The 19691-nt window shown below is 44.7% G+C and overlaps 1 protein-coding gene across 1 annotated transcript in view; it reads left to right on the top strand.

Annotated features, from left to right (window-relative positions):
• SHPRH (SNF2 histone linker PHD RING helicase) overlaps nucleotides 1-19691 on the top strand; it is an 884400-nt gene that overhangs the window by 538537 nt on the left and 326172 nt on the right. The window contains exon 19 of the mRNA XM_078648685.1: nucleotides 16164-16337. Within this exon, the coding sequence (XP_078504811.1) occupies nucleotides 16164-16337 (174 nt within the window). The remainder of the gene's footprint in view (nucleotides 1-16163; nucleotides 16338-19691) is intronic.

The following is a 19691-nucleotide window of genomic DNA, read 5'->3' as shown; positions in this document are numbered from 1 at the left end:
ATGTCTCCTCACGGATACAACCTTTGGATATCTCACAAATTGACACTACGTTATCATCATCATTGTCCACTTCCACTACATTGTCATCAGGCACGGGTAATCTAGATAAGCAATCCGCTAACACATTCCTAATCCCAGGAATATACTCAACTTTAAAATGAAAATCCTGAAGCTTGTATTGCCATCTGGCAATTCTTGATGTCGCTTTCCCACAACATTTGGTAGTAAATAAATCTACTAGAGGACGATGGTCAGACCAGAGTTTAAAAACAGTACCGTATACATACTTGCGGAAATATTCTATGCCCCACCAGCAAGCAAGAGCCTCTTTTTCTAATGTAGAATATTTGCATTCAGCATCCCTTAAAGGTCTTGAAGCAAACCCAATTGTTACTATTTGACCCTTTTGACGCTGCATTAAAACTGCACCAATTCCCACATTGCTAGCATCAGTAATGATGAATGAACCATGAGCAGTATTAAACGTTGCTAGAGCAGGTGCAGATGCAATGTTTTGTTTCAACAACTCGAATTCTTTTTTACAACTTTCATCCCAAAGGAAATGAACATTTTTCTTCATCAAATTTCTCATATTTACTGTTTTGTCAGAGAACAGGGGAATAAACTTGGAGTAATATTCGGCAAGCCCCAAGAAAGATCTAAGCTGATCTTTATTCGTAGGGTCTGGAGCTGATTCAATAGCCTTGATTAAATTTAATTTTGGGGAAATGCCTTCTTTACTAATAGTATGTCCCAAATAGTCAACAGAAGACACACCAAATTTACACTTTTCTTTCGTGAGAGTGAGACCACTATCTTGCAACACACATAATACCTTATACAGTATTTCAGAATGATCAGATGGATTAGATGAAAAGATCAAAATGTCGTCTTGAAAGTATAAAACATTTTTAAAATCCTTAAAAAGATTATGCATCACCCTTTGAAAGACAGAAGATGCCGATATTAGACCAAAGGGCATTCTTTTGTATCTGAAAGCCCCTTCTGATGTGATGAAAGACGTCAAATGCTTACTGTCCTTTTGCAATGGAATCTGATGGTAAGCATTAGACAGATCCAGAGTGGAAAAAATGGATGCCCCTTTTAATTTTGTAAACATTTCATTTATATTAGGCAATGGATGTCTATCCACCCATACACTTTCGTTTAAATCTCTTAAATCCACACAAAGTCTAACTTTGCCGTTAGGCTTGTGAGCGACAACGACTGGGGATAACCAAACTGAAGATTCTATTTCCTCAATGATGACTAACTCACACAATCTTTTGAGTTCAGACTTCACAGCATCTCTTAAATGTAAAGGCACATTTCTCACTTTATGAACCTTTGGCACAGCGTCGTCCCTAAGAATTATTTTGTGTTCAAAATTCTTTAAGAGACCTAATGTAGATGTGGAAAATACTGAAGGAAATTTTTTTTCACACTCATGTGCTAGATCAAACTCTACATTCATGACCAGGTCTGAATAGCCAAGCACTTGATCAGGATGGTTGGGATCCAATTTTATCATTAATTCCCTTTGCTGAGGCCACCCCAATAAACATGAACCATCTTTTGCTACGTAAACCTTGGAATTAATGGTTTTACCTTTAAAACTTAGGGATGTTGTAAAAAAACCAAGAATTTCAATGGGCTTTTTCCCATACCCTAGCAGTTTTATGTCAGGAGGAGATAATTTTAAACTCGGAAATTCTTTCATCCATTCCTCACCAATGAGAGTACGTTTTGCTCCAGAGTCTGCCATAACACTGATATTCTTCCCCCCAATATCCACAGTACAGTATGGAGAATCCTTATCATACTCATTAACCTCATATACAGCAAAAAGAAATTCTTCTTCTAAATTATCATCATCTATTTCATTAACTTGTTCGTTAAAACTCTTCCTTTGCACAAAACTTTTACCATTAAATTTGTTCTTATTTTTACACATTTTACTAAAATGACCTTTCAATCTGCAATATCTGCAAAATTGTCCAATTGCTGGACATTTCCTGTCATTCGCCAGGTGGTCTGGATTTCCACACTTGAAGCATGCATACTCTCTTCTCTCTTGGAACGGTTGGTTCTTACTTCTAAAATAATTTCTCTCCTCAGGATTAGATTTTCTAATAACGTTCACCTCAGCAGATTTCTTTTCCGTAAGTACCTTTACACCCAGATTCATGCTTTCAAAACGATGAGCGATATCTAACGCTTTGTCTAAAGTTAGATCCTCTGTGTCCAAAAGTTTTCCTTGAAGCTTGACATCAGCTACTTTATGGACCATTTGATCACGCAACATTTGATCATGAAAGGTTGAATAATTGCATTTAGACGCTAAAATTCTCAAGTCATTTATAAATGAGTCAACAGATTCACCTGGTAATTGACCCCTACTCAAGAATTTATGACGTGACACAACAACGTTGACTTTCTTTATATACTGTTTATCTAATTGTTTGATGGCTTCTTCGAAAACATCTATCACTTGTTCAGTAGATGTTACATTGCGTGAATCAACTGGTAAATGACTGAGGACATGTCTTCCTTCAGCGCCCAAACAGTGCTTCAAAATTGCTAGTTTCCTTTTGTCGGTGTAGTCTTCACCACCAATTGCCTCTATGTAAGCACAAAACCCCTCTTTCCACCTTTTCCATTCTAGAACTGGTTCACCTGGACTTGGTAGGAAAGGTGGAGGAGCAGAGAAACCTTCCATTTATTTAAATTAAAAGTACTGAATTATGAAGCAAATATGTTGAATGTTGAAAGTAAAAAAAAAAATTTTAATGTATTTTTTTATACTATTTTCTATATATTTTCATCGTTGTCACGTTAAAATGTTTTTGTCGTCGTTTATCCAGGATATCCAGGTTATATCCGTTAAGAATAGCCTGTTACGAAGTTCCTTTCGCGATAATACGCATTCGCAATGTTTTCTGATGGAAGTTAGCCCAAAAGATGGCCGCCGTGTTTTAAAATGCGTGGTGTCTCGTCTTGACGCGCATGCGCACCTGTTGGTTATGCTTCATGCGCTGCCGAGCTCTCGGGCTGATGAGCTCTCGCGCAATAAGTACAGGAAATGCCAAATTTGATTAAAATTCAATTCCTCACCCACGGAAGGGCGTACTACAGCGGGATTTTCATCAGCGCGCCTCAGCTCCTCTCCGTAGTTCGGCGCCGTCTTCTTTAACAGGAACAGATGACGACACGTGATCCTCCGCATACAACGCACCTTCAACGTTGCAGGTAGGGACTCCAGGCTTTGGTGTCTAGGTTCATTTACCCAAACGTCGCCAGTGAAATGATGCTACCACAAGGTTTGGTAGATTATAGGAGGATATTTTATTTAGTAAAGTTAGTCTAGCTCATAACCATAAGCCTGGGTCTCAACTGTCTACCCTGGAATCTGGAACTCATCAATGTTCCCAATTCCAGGTATGACACAGCGATACCACACCTGGCTAAAGTTTATTGATCCTACATGGTGAGTGATATAATTCAGTGGCCGGTGCAAATGCTCAGATACTTTCTTGGAAGGTTATGGTTCTTATCTGTTGTGTTTTGATTGATTTAGATGACAGTACCAATAGGACTATTGCCACATTGAAATAAGAGAAGGTGGCGTACAAAGTTGCCCCAGTATTGGAACTTTCATAGATTCCCATGCTTTTGTATCATTTCCCGTCGTCGGAATGGGAGTCTCGGTAACAAAAATAACATAGCAGTAGGCACAAAAGAGAAAGGCCTCATTCCCCTTTGTAGCCCATCAGTCTCTTTGTGTAAAAGAGACCAAACTTAGGCATCAGCCAATCAGAAGGGCCTCACCCCTTAGAACCCTCCTGAAGGAACCTTAGAGCCACAGATTTTCTACCGCACTTTGTGCTTCGGGAGTCTCCTTTGAGCTCTGCTCAATCTACTCTTCAGGAGTTTATTCTTCAACATTTTTCTTCAGTTTGTCTGCTGATCATTCCAGGATGTCTGAGAAGAAAGAAAGCCCTTTTCAAGCCATGTTCCACCTGTGGTAAGAAAAGGCTTTTTATTGAGGATAAGCATAAGGATTGCATCTACTGCCTCTATCCTGACCACAAGGTTGCGGACTGTAAGATCTGCCGCACCTTTTCAACTAAGACCCTCCGGGACCGTGAGGGTAGGCTTCTGACATGGCTCCAGAAGTTGAAATCCAGGAAGGATACTGTCTCCAGTGACAGTGAGGTTTCGGCATCGGCATCTTCCTCAAGAAGGTCAGTGAAAAGGGGTAGGGGTTCCCCTTCTCCTTCTGTGGAGCGTCCTTCTAAGGCCTCAAAAAGACCCCCAGTGAGTCTGAGAGCCAGGATCCACGCAAATCTCCTCACCAAGGTGAAAAGGAGAGGGTAGGACCATCTATGCCTTCTGAAGGGTTGAAGACTGATCCAGCCTTCATGAAGCCCTCTTCCCATTCTTCTGACAGAAGTTCCAAGTCGTCGACGAAGAAGAAGGCGTCGTCGACGGAGGCTCCGTCTACGAAGAAATTGAAACAGAAGCTGAAACTGGTTCCGTCGACGGGCTCGTCGACGGGACAATCGACGACGGGTTCGTCGACGACAGATACAGCAGCGTCGACGAGGGACTCGCCGACGACGGCATCGTCGACGAGGGACTCGCCGACGAGGGTGTCGACGACGAGGGCGACGACGGCGTCGACGAGGAGGTCGACGACGATGGCGACAACAGCAACATTGACGATGACGACGGCTGGCGTGTCGACAGTCTCATCGTCGACGGCATGGACGATGCCCATCTCGTCGTCGAGTGTTTTTGTGTCGACGACACATACTCCGTCGACGAAGCAGACGACGGCTGCATTCTCAATTCCATCGTCGACGGGACCGTCGCCGATTTTGTCATCGGAAAAGAGGATCACAATTTCCATGACCAGGATTACCCAGGACATGACATATCCCAGGAGGGTAACCCCTTTTCCTCCAGCTCTACTGTTCGATGAGGATGAGTCCGAAGAGGAGGATCAGGACTCATATGGCTATGCCACAGCCCCTCTCAACTGCTGGTAAAATGCCAGGAATCGGACTCGGAAGAAGGGTATGACCAAGAGGGCTATGACCGTCATGCTGCCCAACCACAGCAATACTCTGGTCAAGAGGTGGTTACTGTACCATCATCTTTCCTACAGGACCTGCAAAAAATGCTGCAAGATTATAAGTCTAAGGCTGCACAGCCTGCTCCAGCTCCTGTGGCGCACAGCATGCCTGTCATGGCACCAACCTCAACGGCTGTTCCTGTATCACCACCGCAGGTGTCTCTTCAGCCACTGACATCGACTCCACGGGAGCCTTCCAGACCTGCTGACACTCATGATGATTCCTCGGAGGAGGATCATGCTTCGGAGGGTAGAGATGATCAGGCCCCTGAGTGGGATGATTACGTCATTCGGGACCCTCCATCTCCATGTCCGGATCCGGTGGATTCTCCACCTGCAGATATCGGAGGTTTTCATCAGCTGATGGGAAGAGCGACTGGAAGATTCAAACTGACAATGCCTGCGGTGTCCTCAGAGTGTTTCTTGTACGATTTCAAGGAACCTTACAGAAGAACGACAAGATCCATTCCAATAGTGCAACATCTCTGGGATGAGGGCCTTAAGGCTATGAAAAATCCAGCGACGGTGGTCCCTGTGATACCGCGTCTAGATAAGAAGTACAAGGCGCCTGATGATGGTCCAGCTGCCATGACAGGTCACCCGAAACCGGACTCAGTAATTTCCCAGGCGGCGCAGAGAAAATCCCGCAACCCCTCTGCTCCGTTAACAACTCCTCCGGACAAAGAGGGAAGGAGTTTGGACAATGCCGGGAAGAGATTCTCGTCCATGGTGAGTCTTCTTGTGCGAGCAGCTAATGCCCTAGCAATATTGGGCATATATGACCGTCCGCTTTGGTGCGATGTCGCACTGTTCCTGGACCAGCTACCTCCAGAAGCGAAAGCAGAAGCAAGGAAGGTCTTGCAAGGGGGGAGGCGACATCGATGGAGGTCATTGACTGTGCCATGGACATTGCCATGACGGCATTTCGTTCTTTGGCGGGAGCTGCGGTCCTTCGTCGCCAGGGGTGGCTGAAGGCAACCTGGTTTCGACCCGAGATCCAAAATAAAGTCCTGGATCTTCCATTTGATGGAGAGGCACTGTTCGGGAAACTGATTGATGACACTCTCCAAGACATCAAAAAAGACACTGAGATCGCAAGATCCTTGGATACGCTCCAGTACCGTAAAACACCTTTTAAAGGATCCAGAGGTAAGAGTACGAACTACAGAGGATCTTACCAACAGCAAAAATACTCTTCCTATGGTTCAAGTTCACAGCAGTACCGCCAGCCTTACCAACAAAGGCAGGGCCAATCCTCCAATTACTCAAGGCCTAACAACAGAGGAAAGCAGGCTCGCCAGGGACGCAATGCGTCCAAGCGCCAATAGCGGCCTCCTGGCTCTTCCTACTGGACCCTCCTCCAAGAAGTCATCAGTTGGAGGCAGGGTATCAAAATACCTTCGGAATTCCTGGATGCCGAAAAGGCCTTCGATGCAGTACATTGGCCATTCCTCAGTGCGGTGCTCCGCAAGTTCGGGTTTGGACCTAAATTTCAGAAATGGATCCAGCTCCTCTACACTACCCCGAGGGCCAGAGTGCGGGTCAATGGAAGGCTATCGAGGGAATTCCCGATCCAAAGGGGGACCCGCCAAGTATGCCCCCTGTCTCCCCTCCTCTTCACACTCACTATTGAGGTCCTGGCATACAGGATAACCCAAAATGAGGGCATCTCAGGCTTTCGAAGAACGGCAACGGACCTCATGCAGGAGAAAATATCGCTCTATGCAGACGATGTCCTTCTGTATATTATGAACCCGGAGACGACAGTCCCGGAATTATTCCGAGAGCTGGGAAATTATGGCAGATGGGCGGGACACACCATTAACTGGCACAAGTCGATGCTCTATGACCCGGGGGGGTTGGGGGATGGATAAGGCTGCCCGACCAGCTATTGACGACTACTGAAGGCTTTCAATATCTTGGAATCTACATTACATTAGACAAGACTCTATCGTTCCGAAAGAATCTGGAACGGATAATTTTGGGCGCGGTGGTAGACATGGACCGATGGAGGCAGCTTCCGCTCACTCTCCTGGGTCGCGCCGCGATGTACAAGATGATTATATTACCAAAATTCCTTTTTGCACTGCAGAACGAGTACTATCCACTTCCGGCCTCGGTACTTCCCAAAATTCACTCTGACCTGAGGTCCTTTCTGTGGTTGGGTAAACAACCTAGAGTGGCACTGACTACACTCCAAAGGCATCAGTATATTGGAGGGATTTCACTACCTAATTTAGAAGCTTACTATTGGGCAGAACACATGACACCGATCAATGACTGGATACATGCCCCGGTGGACCACCCGACTTATGCCCTGGAAAGACTGAAGTTGTCGCCCCACAATCTATTGTATTACATTTATGGAGGGTCGAGACTGGCACCGCTGTTGCCTGCCACTATTCTCACGCTCAACGCCTGGAACAGGGCCACGAGACGCATGGCTGGGACAAGAAGCCGACTCGGCAGACGCCTTTGTGGCATTGCCAATGGCTGACTGAACTCCGCAAGCTCCGTGGTTTCCGGGGATGGGACGACATTGGCATCTCCACAATAGGGGATGTAATTGCCAAGGGGGAGCTGAAATCGTTCCAAACACTCAAGACTGAATTTGGGCTACACCATTCCCAACTCTTCAAATACACCCAACTACGCCATGCGTGGCGTGCACAGAAAATCCCACTTACTGATATCCCAGAATACACACCTTTGGAGAGACGGCTCCTTCAGGAGAAGATCCCGGGAAAGGCGATCTCCCTAACCTACAAGACCCTGACTAATAATATGCTGGGAGACCTGCTGAAATTACGGCACACATGGGAGGGGGAACTGGGAGTCATGGAGGACCTAGATTGGGAGATTGTACTCATGCATCCCCGGGAAGTAGCAATCAAATCCAGGCTACGCCTCATTCAGTTCAAAGTGCTTCACAGGACATATTATGACAGACTAAGACTTCATAGAATGGGAAAGGTAGATAACGCACATTGCCTTAGGGGATGCCAACAGGAAGGGGACTTTTTTCACACTATATGGTCATGCGACAAGATTCAGACGTATTGGAAACATCTCTTTACTGAACTGGGGGAGGTCTTGGGGATTCTGCTTCAGTGTGAACCTAAGCTGGCACTTTTGGGCATGACCAACGACGTCGATCTGCCATGCCCACTTCTTATCTTCTTGGTACTGGCACTAGTAGTGGCTAAAAGAAACATTGGGGGGCTCCGGAACCGCCGGGGTTGGAGGAATGGAGGAGAGGGCTAGATCTGTACATGGCAGCAGAGAGAGTGACGTATCAAGCAAGGGGGTGCCCAAAAAAATTCAGAAAAGTATGGGCCAAATGGCGACAGTACCATGGGTTGGATGGGGGGTTGTGAAAAAGGGGTTTATGCGGAAATATGTGCTACCATGACATGTTATGTTTTGAACGTGTAGTAGACAGGGAGGGAAAGGGGAATGTTTATGCTGCTGGAAATCGACTGCTTTGTTTGTTCATACTACGGGGGATTGTTGGCGGGGTGGGACGAGTTTATTACAAGGGGAAAAAACTGTAAAAGCAGATACCCTTCGTGATGATTAGATGCATTCAATAACAATGAAGACATTCGCCGCCCGGCCTTTGGGATGTGGGCTAAATGGCTGTGTGAGACCCTTTTGATGGTATTTAGTACCGCAATGATAACCACCTAAACTATTGGTTGAATGCCGCACCTCTTTTTTGTGTTTCTGCAATAAAAATGTAAAATTAAAAAAAAAAAACCTTCAGAATTGGTCCAAGATAACATTGGACCGTTGGGTGCTCAACATCATTCGAAAGGGCCATACCTTGGAATTCACCCAAATGCCACCAACAAAGCCCCCTGCAGCCGTTTCATCGAAACACCTACGTCTTCTGAGGCTCGAACTTCATCAAATGCTCCTCAAGGGGGCTATAGAGCCGGTTCCCTCCGACCACAGAGGACAGGGATTCTATTCCAGGTTCTTCCTGGTCAGGAAGACGTTAGAGAAATGGTGCCCCATTCTAGATCTCAGGGAGCTCAACACCTATCACATCTCCCTATCTTTCCGGATGGTTTCCCTTCAAGACATCCTGAGGTTGATCAATCCGGGGGATTTCATGGCCACTCTCGATCTCGAGGATGCATACTTTCATGTACCGATTCACCCAGCACACAGAAGGTTTCTACGGTTTACATTAGCCAAGAGCCACTTTCAATTCAGGGTATTACCCTTTGGTCTTCGCTCAGCCCCGAAGATTTTCACGAAGGTGCCGGCGCCGGTAGCGGCATTCCTACGAAGACATCATTTTCAAGTCTTCCCTTACCTGGACGACTGGTTGCTGAAGGCTCCGTCCAGGGAAGCAGCGCAGGACGCTGTTCAGGCTTGTACAAACCTATTTCGCAATCTGGGACTCACGTTAAACAAGAACAAATCATCTCTGGTTCCATCCAGGAAGGCACGATTCCTGGGAGCCATCCTGGACTCAAAACTTTCAAAAGCTTTTCCAACCCTAGAAAGGCGGAGAAAACTTCAAACCATGGCTCTGGATCTACGAAAAAGAAGGTGTCTTTCAGTTCGACGCTACAAGTCTCTGCTAGAGGTAATTTCATCATGCATACCCCTGATTCCTCACTGCAGGCTGCGAATGAGGCCTCTTCAGGAACAATTGGACATCCAATGGAAACAGGTGCACGGATCATTCGACGACAAAGTGTCTGTCACCTCGTCAATGCAGAGAGCGGCCCTGTGGTGGACAGACCAAAGCAACTTGTCCCAAGGTCTATCCTTTGTAAACGATCCGTCTCCTCAAGTAGTGACAACGGACGCGTCGTTGGATGGTTGGGGAGCAGTGATGCAGGACCTGCATGTCAGTGGCCATTGGTCTCCTCACGATCGACGGCTCTACATCAATCTACTGGAGCTCAGAGCGATAAAACTGGCTCTTCCAGCTTTTCTCCCACGTCTAGGAGGTTCACAAGTTCTCATCAGGATGGACAACACCATGGCCATGCATTATGTGAACAAGGAGGGTGGAACCAGATCTCTCCTGTTGTCACAGGAAGCTTAGGAAATCTGGGAATGGGCTATCCTTCACAGAATGTCACTACAGGCAGAACACTTGCCAGGGGTTTTGAACGAGAATGCCGACAGACTGAGCAGGTTATCATCAGTCAGTCACGAGTGGGAGCAAAACCAACAAGTTCTAGAAGAGGTATTCCGCCAGTGGGGCACGCCGGCGATAAATCTCTTTGCCACGCCGTCCAACAAAAAATGCCGGTCCTATGCAAGCAGGCTTCACTACCGCGGATCATTGGGGAATGCGCTTTCGATAGCCTGGTCAAGAACATTTGTCTACGCCTTTCCCCCATCCCACTGATCCCGAGACTGATCAGGAAGTTCAAGGTGGAACCTTGCAGGATGATCCTGATAGCCCCTGCTTGGCCAAGACAGTTCTGGTACACGGAGCTCCATCTGTTGTCGCTAGCTCCGCCTCTTCCCTTGAGGCTTGTTCCAGACCTACTCACAATGTCAGAAGGACAGGTTTGGCATCCGGATCCACAGTCATTACACCTGACAGCATGGCTCCTGAGCAGCGAGAATTTATGAATCTCCCCATCTCGACCGAAATTAAAGAAGTCCTCTCCCAAGCGAGAGCCCCTTCCACAAACAAGACGTACCGCCTCAAATGGAAGAGATTTTGCATTTGGTGCAGGAGAGAGAAGATTGACCCTTTTTCTTCAAAACCTCATCAGCTTCTGCCTTATCTCTTGTCCTTGGCTAAGTCTGGGCTGGCCCATTCTTCTATAAGGGTACACTTGGCAGCAATTTCAAGATACAGACGGTCAGAGTCTGGACCTTCTTTGTGGTCTTCCAGAATTATTAAGCAGTTTCTAAAAGGCTTGTTTAGGGTCTATCCACCAGTGAGACCTCCGCCTCCTACTTGGCACCTGAATCTCGTCCTTACTCAACTCATGAAAAGTTTGTTTGAGCCAATTCATCGTTCAGACATGAAGTTCCTGTCATGGCAATTGGCTCTCCTTCTTGCCCTCACATCGGCAAGGCGTGTTGGGGAACTACAGGCTCTCACAATCCAGGAGCCTTTTCTACAATTCAAAAGAAACACTGTTATCTTGAGAACCAACCCAAAGTTCATACCCAAGGTACCCTCGGACTTCCACTTGAACGAGTCTGTTATTCTTAAGGCTTTCTTTCCACACCCGGCTACACCAGCAGAGAGATCGCTACATTCTCTGGACGTGCAGCGATGCTTGAAATTCTATTTGGATCGCACCAAGTGATTTCGGAAATCCTCACAATTGTTTGTGGCTTTTGGTGGTCCGAGAAAGGGTCTCTCTCTGTCAAAGCAGGGAATTGCAAGATGGATTAGCAGTGCCATCCTACATTGCCATTCTACAGCAGGTAAACCACTGACTGGCAGGGTTCGGGCACATTCCACAAGATCAGTGGCGTCTTCAACAGCCCTCTTCGCGGGGGTACAGATAAAGGACATTTGCAGAGCTGCTACCTGGAGCAGTGTCAACACCTTTACTTGATTCAGAAAAGGGGGTGGTGATGAACAGAGTGTCTGAATTAAGCAGACCACTCTTACCCAGTCCAAAGATCAGGGCTTGATCCATCACCGTTATTTAGCTCACTGCCCCATCCCAGCTCAGAACCTGGCTATATGCAAATTAGTCTGTCCCTGGCCCAGTGCATCATGGGAACAGGGCAGACCAAACTACCACCCCCTTTTCTGAATCATTTTGTCCACCATAAGCGTGGAAGGGTATACTCGGATGTGAGTCCCTTGCTCATTGCACCATCAGGATTCAAGCAAGCCGGGCCGACGACGCCTGAAATGGCAGAAACCGGTCCCCGGAAGCTTGTTTCCTTCCCAGTATAAGAATTGGCTTGGTAGTTTGGTTTGCCCTGTTCCCATCATGCACTGGGACAGGAACAGACTAATTTGCATATAGCCAAGTTCTGAGCTGGGATCGTGCAGTGAGCTAAAAAATGGTGATGGATCAAGCCCTGATCTTTGGACTGGGTAAGAGTGGTCTGCTTAATTTAGGCACTCTGTTCATCACCACCCCCTTTTCTGAATCACACCTTTACTTAGCATTACTGCTTGGACTCCTTGCAACAAGAAGATACTGCAGTGGGCCAGGCAGTCCTGAGGAACCTCTCCCACTAATTGGTGAGCTTTCCTTTCTATCCCACCTAACGTAATTTTGCACATTTTGTATCTTTGTCATGTTGGCTTTGCAATGTATACTATGACACAAAATGTGGGTTTTATATTGCTAACTGCTTGCTACTCTGATACAAAAGCATGGGAATCTATGAAAGTTCCAATACTGGGGCAAGAAAACAAGTTACTTACCTGTAACTTTAGTTTGCCAGTATTGGTAACTTTCATAGATTCCCATGCGCCCGCCCACCTTCCCGAGGAAAGCTCAGCCTTCAGCAGAAATGGTGGCTACAAACAACGGCTACGAAAATCTGAGGCTCTGAGGTTCCTTCAGGAGGGTTCTAAGGGGTGAGGCTCTTCTGATTGGCTGATGCCTAAGTTTGGTCTCTTTTACACAAAGAGAGTGATGGGCTACAAAAGGCAATGAGGCCTAGGCCTTTTTTCTTTCTCTTTTGTGCCTACTGCTATGTTATTTTTGTTACCGAGACTCCCATTCCGACGACGGGGAATGATACAAAAGCATGGAAATCTATGAAAGTTACCAATACTGGGGAACTAAAGTTACAGGTAAGTAACTTGTTTTCTTCCTTTACACAGATCCTAGGAATGGAATCGAGTTGTCCCGCATAAAGAAATTATTTTAATTCTACGGGTGAGTGTGTCATGACTTATAGGTTTACATCAGTAAGGATGTGGCAAACAAATGGAATGATATCTTGATACTAGCATTTCACAATTACTTCTTAGGCAACTAAACCGCACTGTTGAGTACCAGACTGCATAGAGGCCACCGGGGTGTCATTTTTCAAGATCAGAGTTATATATATTTGGGTAAGTGTATTGTGCTTTCTTAGCTCTCAGTAAACACCTACCCACATAAGGGAATCCCACGATGGGTATTGGAGTCGCCGGATCTTAAGTTGGGCGGACAGGGAGTAGAGTAGGTATGATGTATAGGTCTACCTCGGCATTACTTACTAGTAACATGCCAGAATACTATGTATGTTTAGTAGTCCTGGACAGCTGATGAGGCTGGATTTTAATGGACTTGCCATCGATTTTTTTTTTTAGATTTTTTTTTTTAACAAGGGTGTAATGAAGCCAGCGTGGCGGAGATATGCTAAGAAGCGTTGTCTGGCATTGTTTGACAATAGGTGTGATTTCATTACTGTGACTTCATATCTTTTAGAACTCACCTGTGAGATCATAGTAACAAGTTGGTGATTTCGAATATTTTCAGTACAAGCGTGACCGGGCTTGGTCTCCTCATGGTCCTGACTTTTATGATACCTACATTTATGGTATATTATCTGATTTTCTGGTACCTGCACTACTACGTGGGCGTTTTGTCATCTTTTTGGCTCGTTTGGGTGTATATTCTCATCTTGTTTCTATCTCCTCAACCACACAGTTGACAGCCTGTGTACTTTTTCTCGAAATCCGTGAAACTCACTTGGGCTCTTTTCTGGTTTTTTATATTTGCTGTATTTTCTGCACAGATCTCCTCTTTTTAAATTGTATATATCAATATTCAGGCATTTCATTTTGTTAGTATGTGACACGGTCTTATGTGTTGTTATGTGGTTTATTTAACCCCTTCCATGCTGCTGTCAGCCATTGGCCGACGATGGCACTACCTGCCCAGTGCTGCCGTCGGCCAATGGCCGACGCTGCCCCGCCCGTTTTGCGGAAGTGCCGTACTTCCGCAAAATCGCAGGCGCATGAAACGGGTTAAATGATGTATATGTGTGTATGTATTCATATTATTGTTTACTAATATAATATGTATATAGAACTACTTGTTGTCTTGTGAATGTTTATATGTATATAGTGTATTTATTGGTGTATGTCTTGACATTCCAGCCTTGAAAAAGTCTTTGAAAAAGACGAAACACGTGTCGGCAAGTCGTGTGCTGGGAGTTTTTTATGAATCAATTGAATTTTTGAAATAAAGTCTACTGAAGAACAAGAAGACTGATTGTTCTGGATTCCACTTCCAGGATTGGCAGTGTTGACATTGTCTCTGAGTAGAGTAGTTGGGGGGTTATTCATACCCACAGATGAGACATACTTGTAAATGACTGAATAATGACAAGTGGTGTGCTGTAGAAAAACCCTATTTTTTTCTCGCAGTTTTTTTCATAATCGAGGAACAGCCCCTGACCGACTCTCCACACCATTGCATTCTGTATAGCTTATCTTTCACAATTTAGCCATCTTTTTTTCCCTTAACAACCGTAATTTGTCTTTAATTTTCCCCCAGTATCTCTGGGGGTGTATTAAGTTTTTCCAAAACTATTGCATTACTATTCTCGCTTTGTCATTTAGCATTAGAATAGGCATTCAGCCAATATCTATTTACAAAAGCTATTGTGAAAGTTAACAAGTACAAAGATGGGCTGAAGTGCCTGGGGTTGTATTATCCCCTGGAAACCTACCAGCTTTTGAAAGTTAGATCCTAAGCCTCGGTTACACCAGATTGCTTTATCAACTTATTTTGAAGTCCATAGTACCGTTCCAAAAAAGGATTACAAACCAATGTATAAAGTCAAGATCCAGAATTATATCAAATAATATGTTTGTTCTGCATTTATATAGTCAATATTGTTTTGATTCCCGTTGCCTTTAAGATGAAAAACGTGCTTAGCGATTAATGCTAAATGACCATAACATAATTTTCGTTGTCCATCAGGTTACCGATTTGGGTGTTTTTGACCTTTTTTCTCCCTAAAACCATAGCTCCTTGAGACTAATCGCTCATCTATGACCCATCTCCAGTACATAGCTGTTGTATTTTTTTCATTGTTAGCAGGAGATGTGAGCATCTGTTTTTAAAAAAATTTTTTTTACGGAGTTTTATATAGTGCGAACTTGACCCGAAGGTATCGGGTATCAGAGCGCTGTACATAGCACCAGTTGCTTTCATGAGGACACATATGTGAAATAACAAGGACCCCCTGGTATTCTAGGAACTTCTAGGGCAGGGTAAAGCAATATGTGGGTATCTTCCTAGACAGTCTGAGTGATACACAAGTATGTCATACAATGGCCTAGTAAATGCAATGTCAATGCATTTACTAGGCCATTGTATGACATACTTGTGTATCACTCAGACTGTCTAGGAAGATACCCACATATTTCATGAGGACACATTCATTTTTGTTAGGCACGAGTAGATTAACTGATTTGCCCAGAATCACAGGATGTTCAGCGTCATTGCCGAGACTCGAACCCGGTTCCCCAGATTCGAGGTCGACCGTCGACCGCCCTAGCCATTAGGCCAACTCCTCTGCCAAGTCCTTAACAAAAAGGGTAACCTTCGGACATGCATGACTTAGTCAAATCGAGGATTCAGTGTCACCGGCAAATATCCTCTATGCTTTGATTTCCTCAGCCTTTTTATCCTGTAAATGGATTGGGACACTCTGGTTCATTGTCTTTAATTCAACATCCTCCAAATGGTAAGGTTTTGGGTTTTAATGTGAAAGGGACTTGCAGCCATCGAGACCTTTGGCTGTGCATGTGGCATGGCTTTTTGTAATTTTTGCGGTGTCTTTCAGTTCCACAGTATGGTAATGTGGAGGAGTCCATGCATTGTAAGTACCAGAACGAACAAGCAGACACTTCCCAATAACACGATTAACTATTTGATTCTCACAACATATTTTTACTCTTCAAGATGTTTCAATAGTTTGCTAATGTTCTGTTTATGTTCTTACATCTTTTCACGGGACCCAGCATTATCCCACACAATCCATTCACCTACATATTAATATGAACCATATTCATGTATGCTTCATTGTCTTGTGTTTGCTGCTTTCCATTTTTTTCTAGGTTTCGTGATTGTAGAGGTCTACGGTTCTTGATAACAACTCAAATGGATGAACTGAAGAAAATCCAAAAGCTTGTAAGGGATGCTGTGAAAAATCTAGAGGGCCCTCCCTCCCAGGAGGTCATCCAAGCAGCCACCATCTGCCACCTACGACCCGCCAGGCTCCCTCTCAACAAGTATGTCGGGCTTGCCATCTCTTTATATCGAAGAGCTGATTTAAAACAGAAAAAAACCTGTTTTAATTCTGTGTTATGGGTTATTCATGTATACATTTCTACTACAATATACAGTATAGTTTTTCAAACCCCACCAATTCCCCATTAGCATATTATTGGATAAAGGTCGAACTAATATCGGCGTATTATAAGCAGTGAAACATATCCAAGAGGCTCAATAAGAAGTTAACCTTTTTCAGTTATTTTAGGTTTTGTCCGTGAGACATGTGTGTCATAAGCATGCATCTTTGTTCAGAGTTTCATTGCACATAAGAAAGTAGTTGTCTTTGAAAACCCGGTAAGCTTGTGGGATGAATAAAAAAAGGAGACGTTAAGGATGCTTCCTCTTCATAAGATCATTCCTACACTGCATCCATGGGCTAGACATTTGTAATAGATCTTCAGGGTGCACGCTTTTGCATTCATTTCCATTTGCAAGAAACAAATGAGAGTTCCTCTGTTTTTCGCACCTAAGCAGCATTGTGGGTACACACTTCTGCTCCCTTTTCCTAATTTAGCCCCTCAAGTGGCTCTTGAAATGCAGGCAGTGCTTCTCGAATTGAAGAAAATATGTATCTGTGACTGGACAATTGACTAAAAAAAGATTTTCTTTCAGTAAATATTGGAGGACTCTCATATGACAGTAATGTTTGTAGAAGATTTAGTGCTTCAGCTTAACCTCAGCAAAATCAATTTCCTAGAAAAAATGTTTATTATTGAATTTATCGTTTTCAGCACACCACATATCTTCTCTGCTGTGATGTAATGTCATTCATTTGTATTCTTCCAAATACACTTGCAATATATACAGAACCAGATAGTCTGGGAAACTGGGAGAGCTTCTCTTTGCAACCCCTACACTCTTAACTTTGCTGGTGTCATGTCAAAATATTTTGAAAGTAGTTTCTTTCAATCAGCACTTATCTTCACCAGCAATAGTAAGAGATGCTACTCTTACGGGAAAGGGTGTGGGGAGAGGAGGAGAGTCACAGCAACTTTCTGGTTCTTCGGGCAGTTTGTCTGGCCATAAAGTATTTTTGACCATCTTTCACAGTCAGTTCCATTCTTCTTTAGCCTGACAACAAAACAGTGATATATTATCTGAACAAGTAAAGAAAGGCAATGATAAGAACCTTGCCTAACAAACTGTTGGACACTAACTTGCAGTAAGATAACCTTTAATAACTGAAGTTCATCTTTAAGGTATTTACGATGTGGAAGCATGAGTAGATTTTTTCCAAGAACATAATTAACACGTTTTAAAGGACAAAGTAATGCCCTTTTACCATTTTACAAAACCTGTGCCCTACTAAAAAGAGCTCTGTCTACACTCTTGATGTGAAGCGTTTTGTGCAGTTTTATGGATAACACTAAAGGCATTAGAAAATGTACTCAGCTGTTTGTTAAATAGAAGCTAATTTGCTCAGCTACCTGAACTGTCCATTGTGTGACTAGATTGTTTCATGTAGAATCATGTTACCAAAAAGATAACAAACCTCTTCCTGAGGAACCAAGCGCTTCTTGCATAGGGGAATTACTGCTGGGACAGTGCTGCTATAAAAGGTTCCCGGTAGTGAAATTTGTTGAGATGACAGTTGTACATCAATGCAATTCTTGCACTTGCCAGATAAAACAGGTTCATATGTAATGTAGTACTGGGAATGAATCTCTGCTTTGGGCTACATTTCCTTTACCTACATTTTGTAAAGGTAATTACACCGTGACTTCCAAGCAAGTTGGAATTATTGTTGGAGGTTTTTTTTCCTGAGGGAGCTCCGACCATGCTGGGAGCCATGTTAGGGAAACAGGTGCCATAGGTGCACTTCTTTAAATCAGTTCATGGGTTCTACTTGTGCATATCACAGGCCTTGAGATGTGCTAGTTTGCATTGTATCATGCTGGCTTCAGCTTTGTACTCACAGCAGATGTCTCTGAAATGATTCCCTTGATTTTCTAGATTGACACGAAAGTAGGAAAGTGATCTGTTCTGGAGGAAAAATCAAGATGGCAGTTTGAATGCAAGCATCATGATAATTGCTCATGAGAATATTTGATAAACATTTGTTCGAGGCATGTGATCTTAGATCTCATGCTGTGCATAGCCTGCCATCTAGTGTTCGGTCAGCATGTTTTCACTTTGTTTTTGTTCTAAGAAATATTTTCTAGTCCTAGGGTAGGTGACTTCTCCTTTCGGTGATAGTGAGCATTGGCATTATAAACTGTCTGCAGCCCAAATCATTCAATCTCATAGGAGTTTTTTTTATGTAAACGGTTTACTAAGCCCATCGTCAGTGTGCATTTCCAGCTTCTGCGTCTGTGCCGTGAGTGAGGCTGGCAACTGTTGACTTGAGGGCGGTCACTTACTGCTGCAGCTTATTAACTTAACTTGCTGTTCCATCACCAAGAACCTCTTGTTTACCTTAAGCAAATCTACCCACAGCAAGTTCATGTCCATTGAGACTGAATCAGTCTTGGCTTGTAGATTAGTGCATGAGGTCTCGAGTGCCACTGGGATCTGAGCACCCGTGGGACCTTGCGGGTCATGGAGTCTCCCCCGCTCTCAGCTGGCAAGGCTCCTCCAGGACCAGAGGCCGTGTATTGGTCCGCCTTTGTCTGCTGGGCGCTTTTGAAGCACTTTGTCTTCGCCCATTGTCGAACCACTGAGGTCACCAGCGCAATTCACAGGTATGAGGTCAAAACACATAGCCAACATACGACGGCAGCTAGAGACGGACCTGACACGGCTTGAGGCTACCCTCATGCAGACAGAACAGGGATCAGCTAACAATGGAGATGAGAGTGACCTAGAGTCCAGGGCGGAGCATGAACGGCTGCTAGAGAGGCTGCGATGCCTCAACTATGCGGCCCACTCGGCTCGCATGCATAGCAAAGGTGACAAACCTGGCAAGCTTTTGACATGGTTGATCAGTAGAGAAGACCGAGCGAAGCCGGTAACTGCGGTACGTGACTGCCAAGGTGGCATGTTGTACACACAACACGAAATACATGATGCCTTTACCACTCATTATACAGCGCTATACCACTCCCAGTTGCGAACTCCCCCACCGGATACTGCCGATTATCTCACACACATACCTCTACTGCCGTTAGGGGACACCCAACAGGGGGACCTTGAAGCACCAATAACGCCGGAGGAGCTTCGTATGGTTATAGCTGCGCTTTCCAACGGCAAATCCCCGGGCCCAGATGGATTGCCGGCGGAATTGTATAAGGCTTACCCGGACCTACTGATCCCAGAGCTGATCAAGATGTATGACACAGCGATAGAGGACTCCTCCCTCCCACCCACGCTTA

This window comes from Lissotriton helveticus, chromosome 6 (genome assembly GCF_964261635.1).
Source record: "Lissotriton helveticus chromosome 6, aLisHel1.1, whole genome shotgun sequence".
Taxonomy (NCBI): Eukaryota; Metazoa; Chordata; class Amphibia; order Caudata; family Salamandridae; genus Lissotriton; species Lissotriton helveticus.
This window is presented reverse-complemented; position numbering and strand designations above follow the sequence as displayed.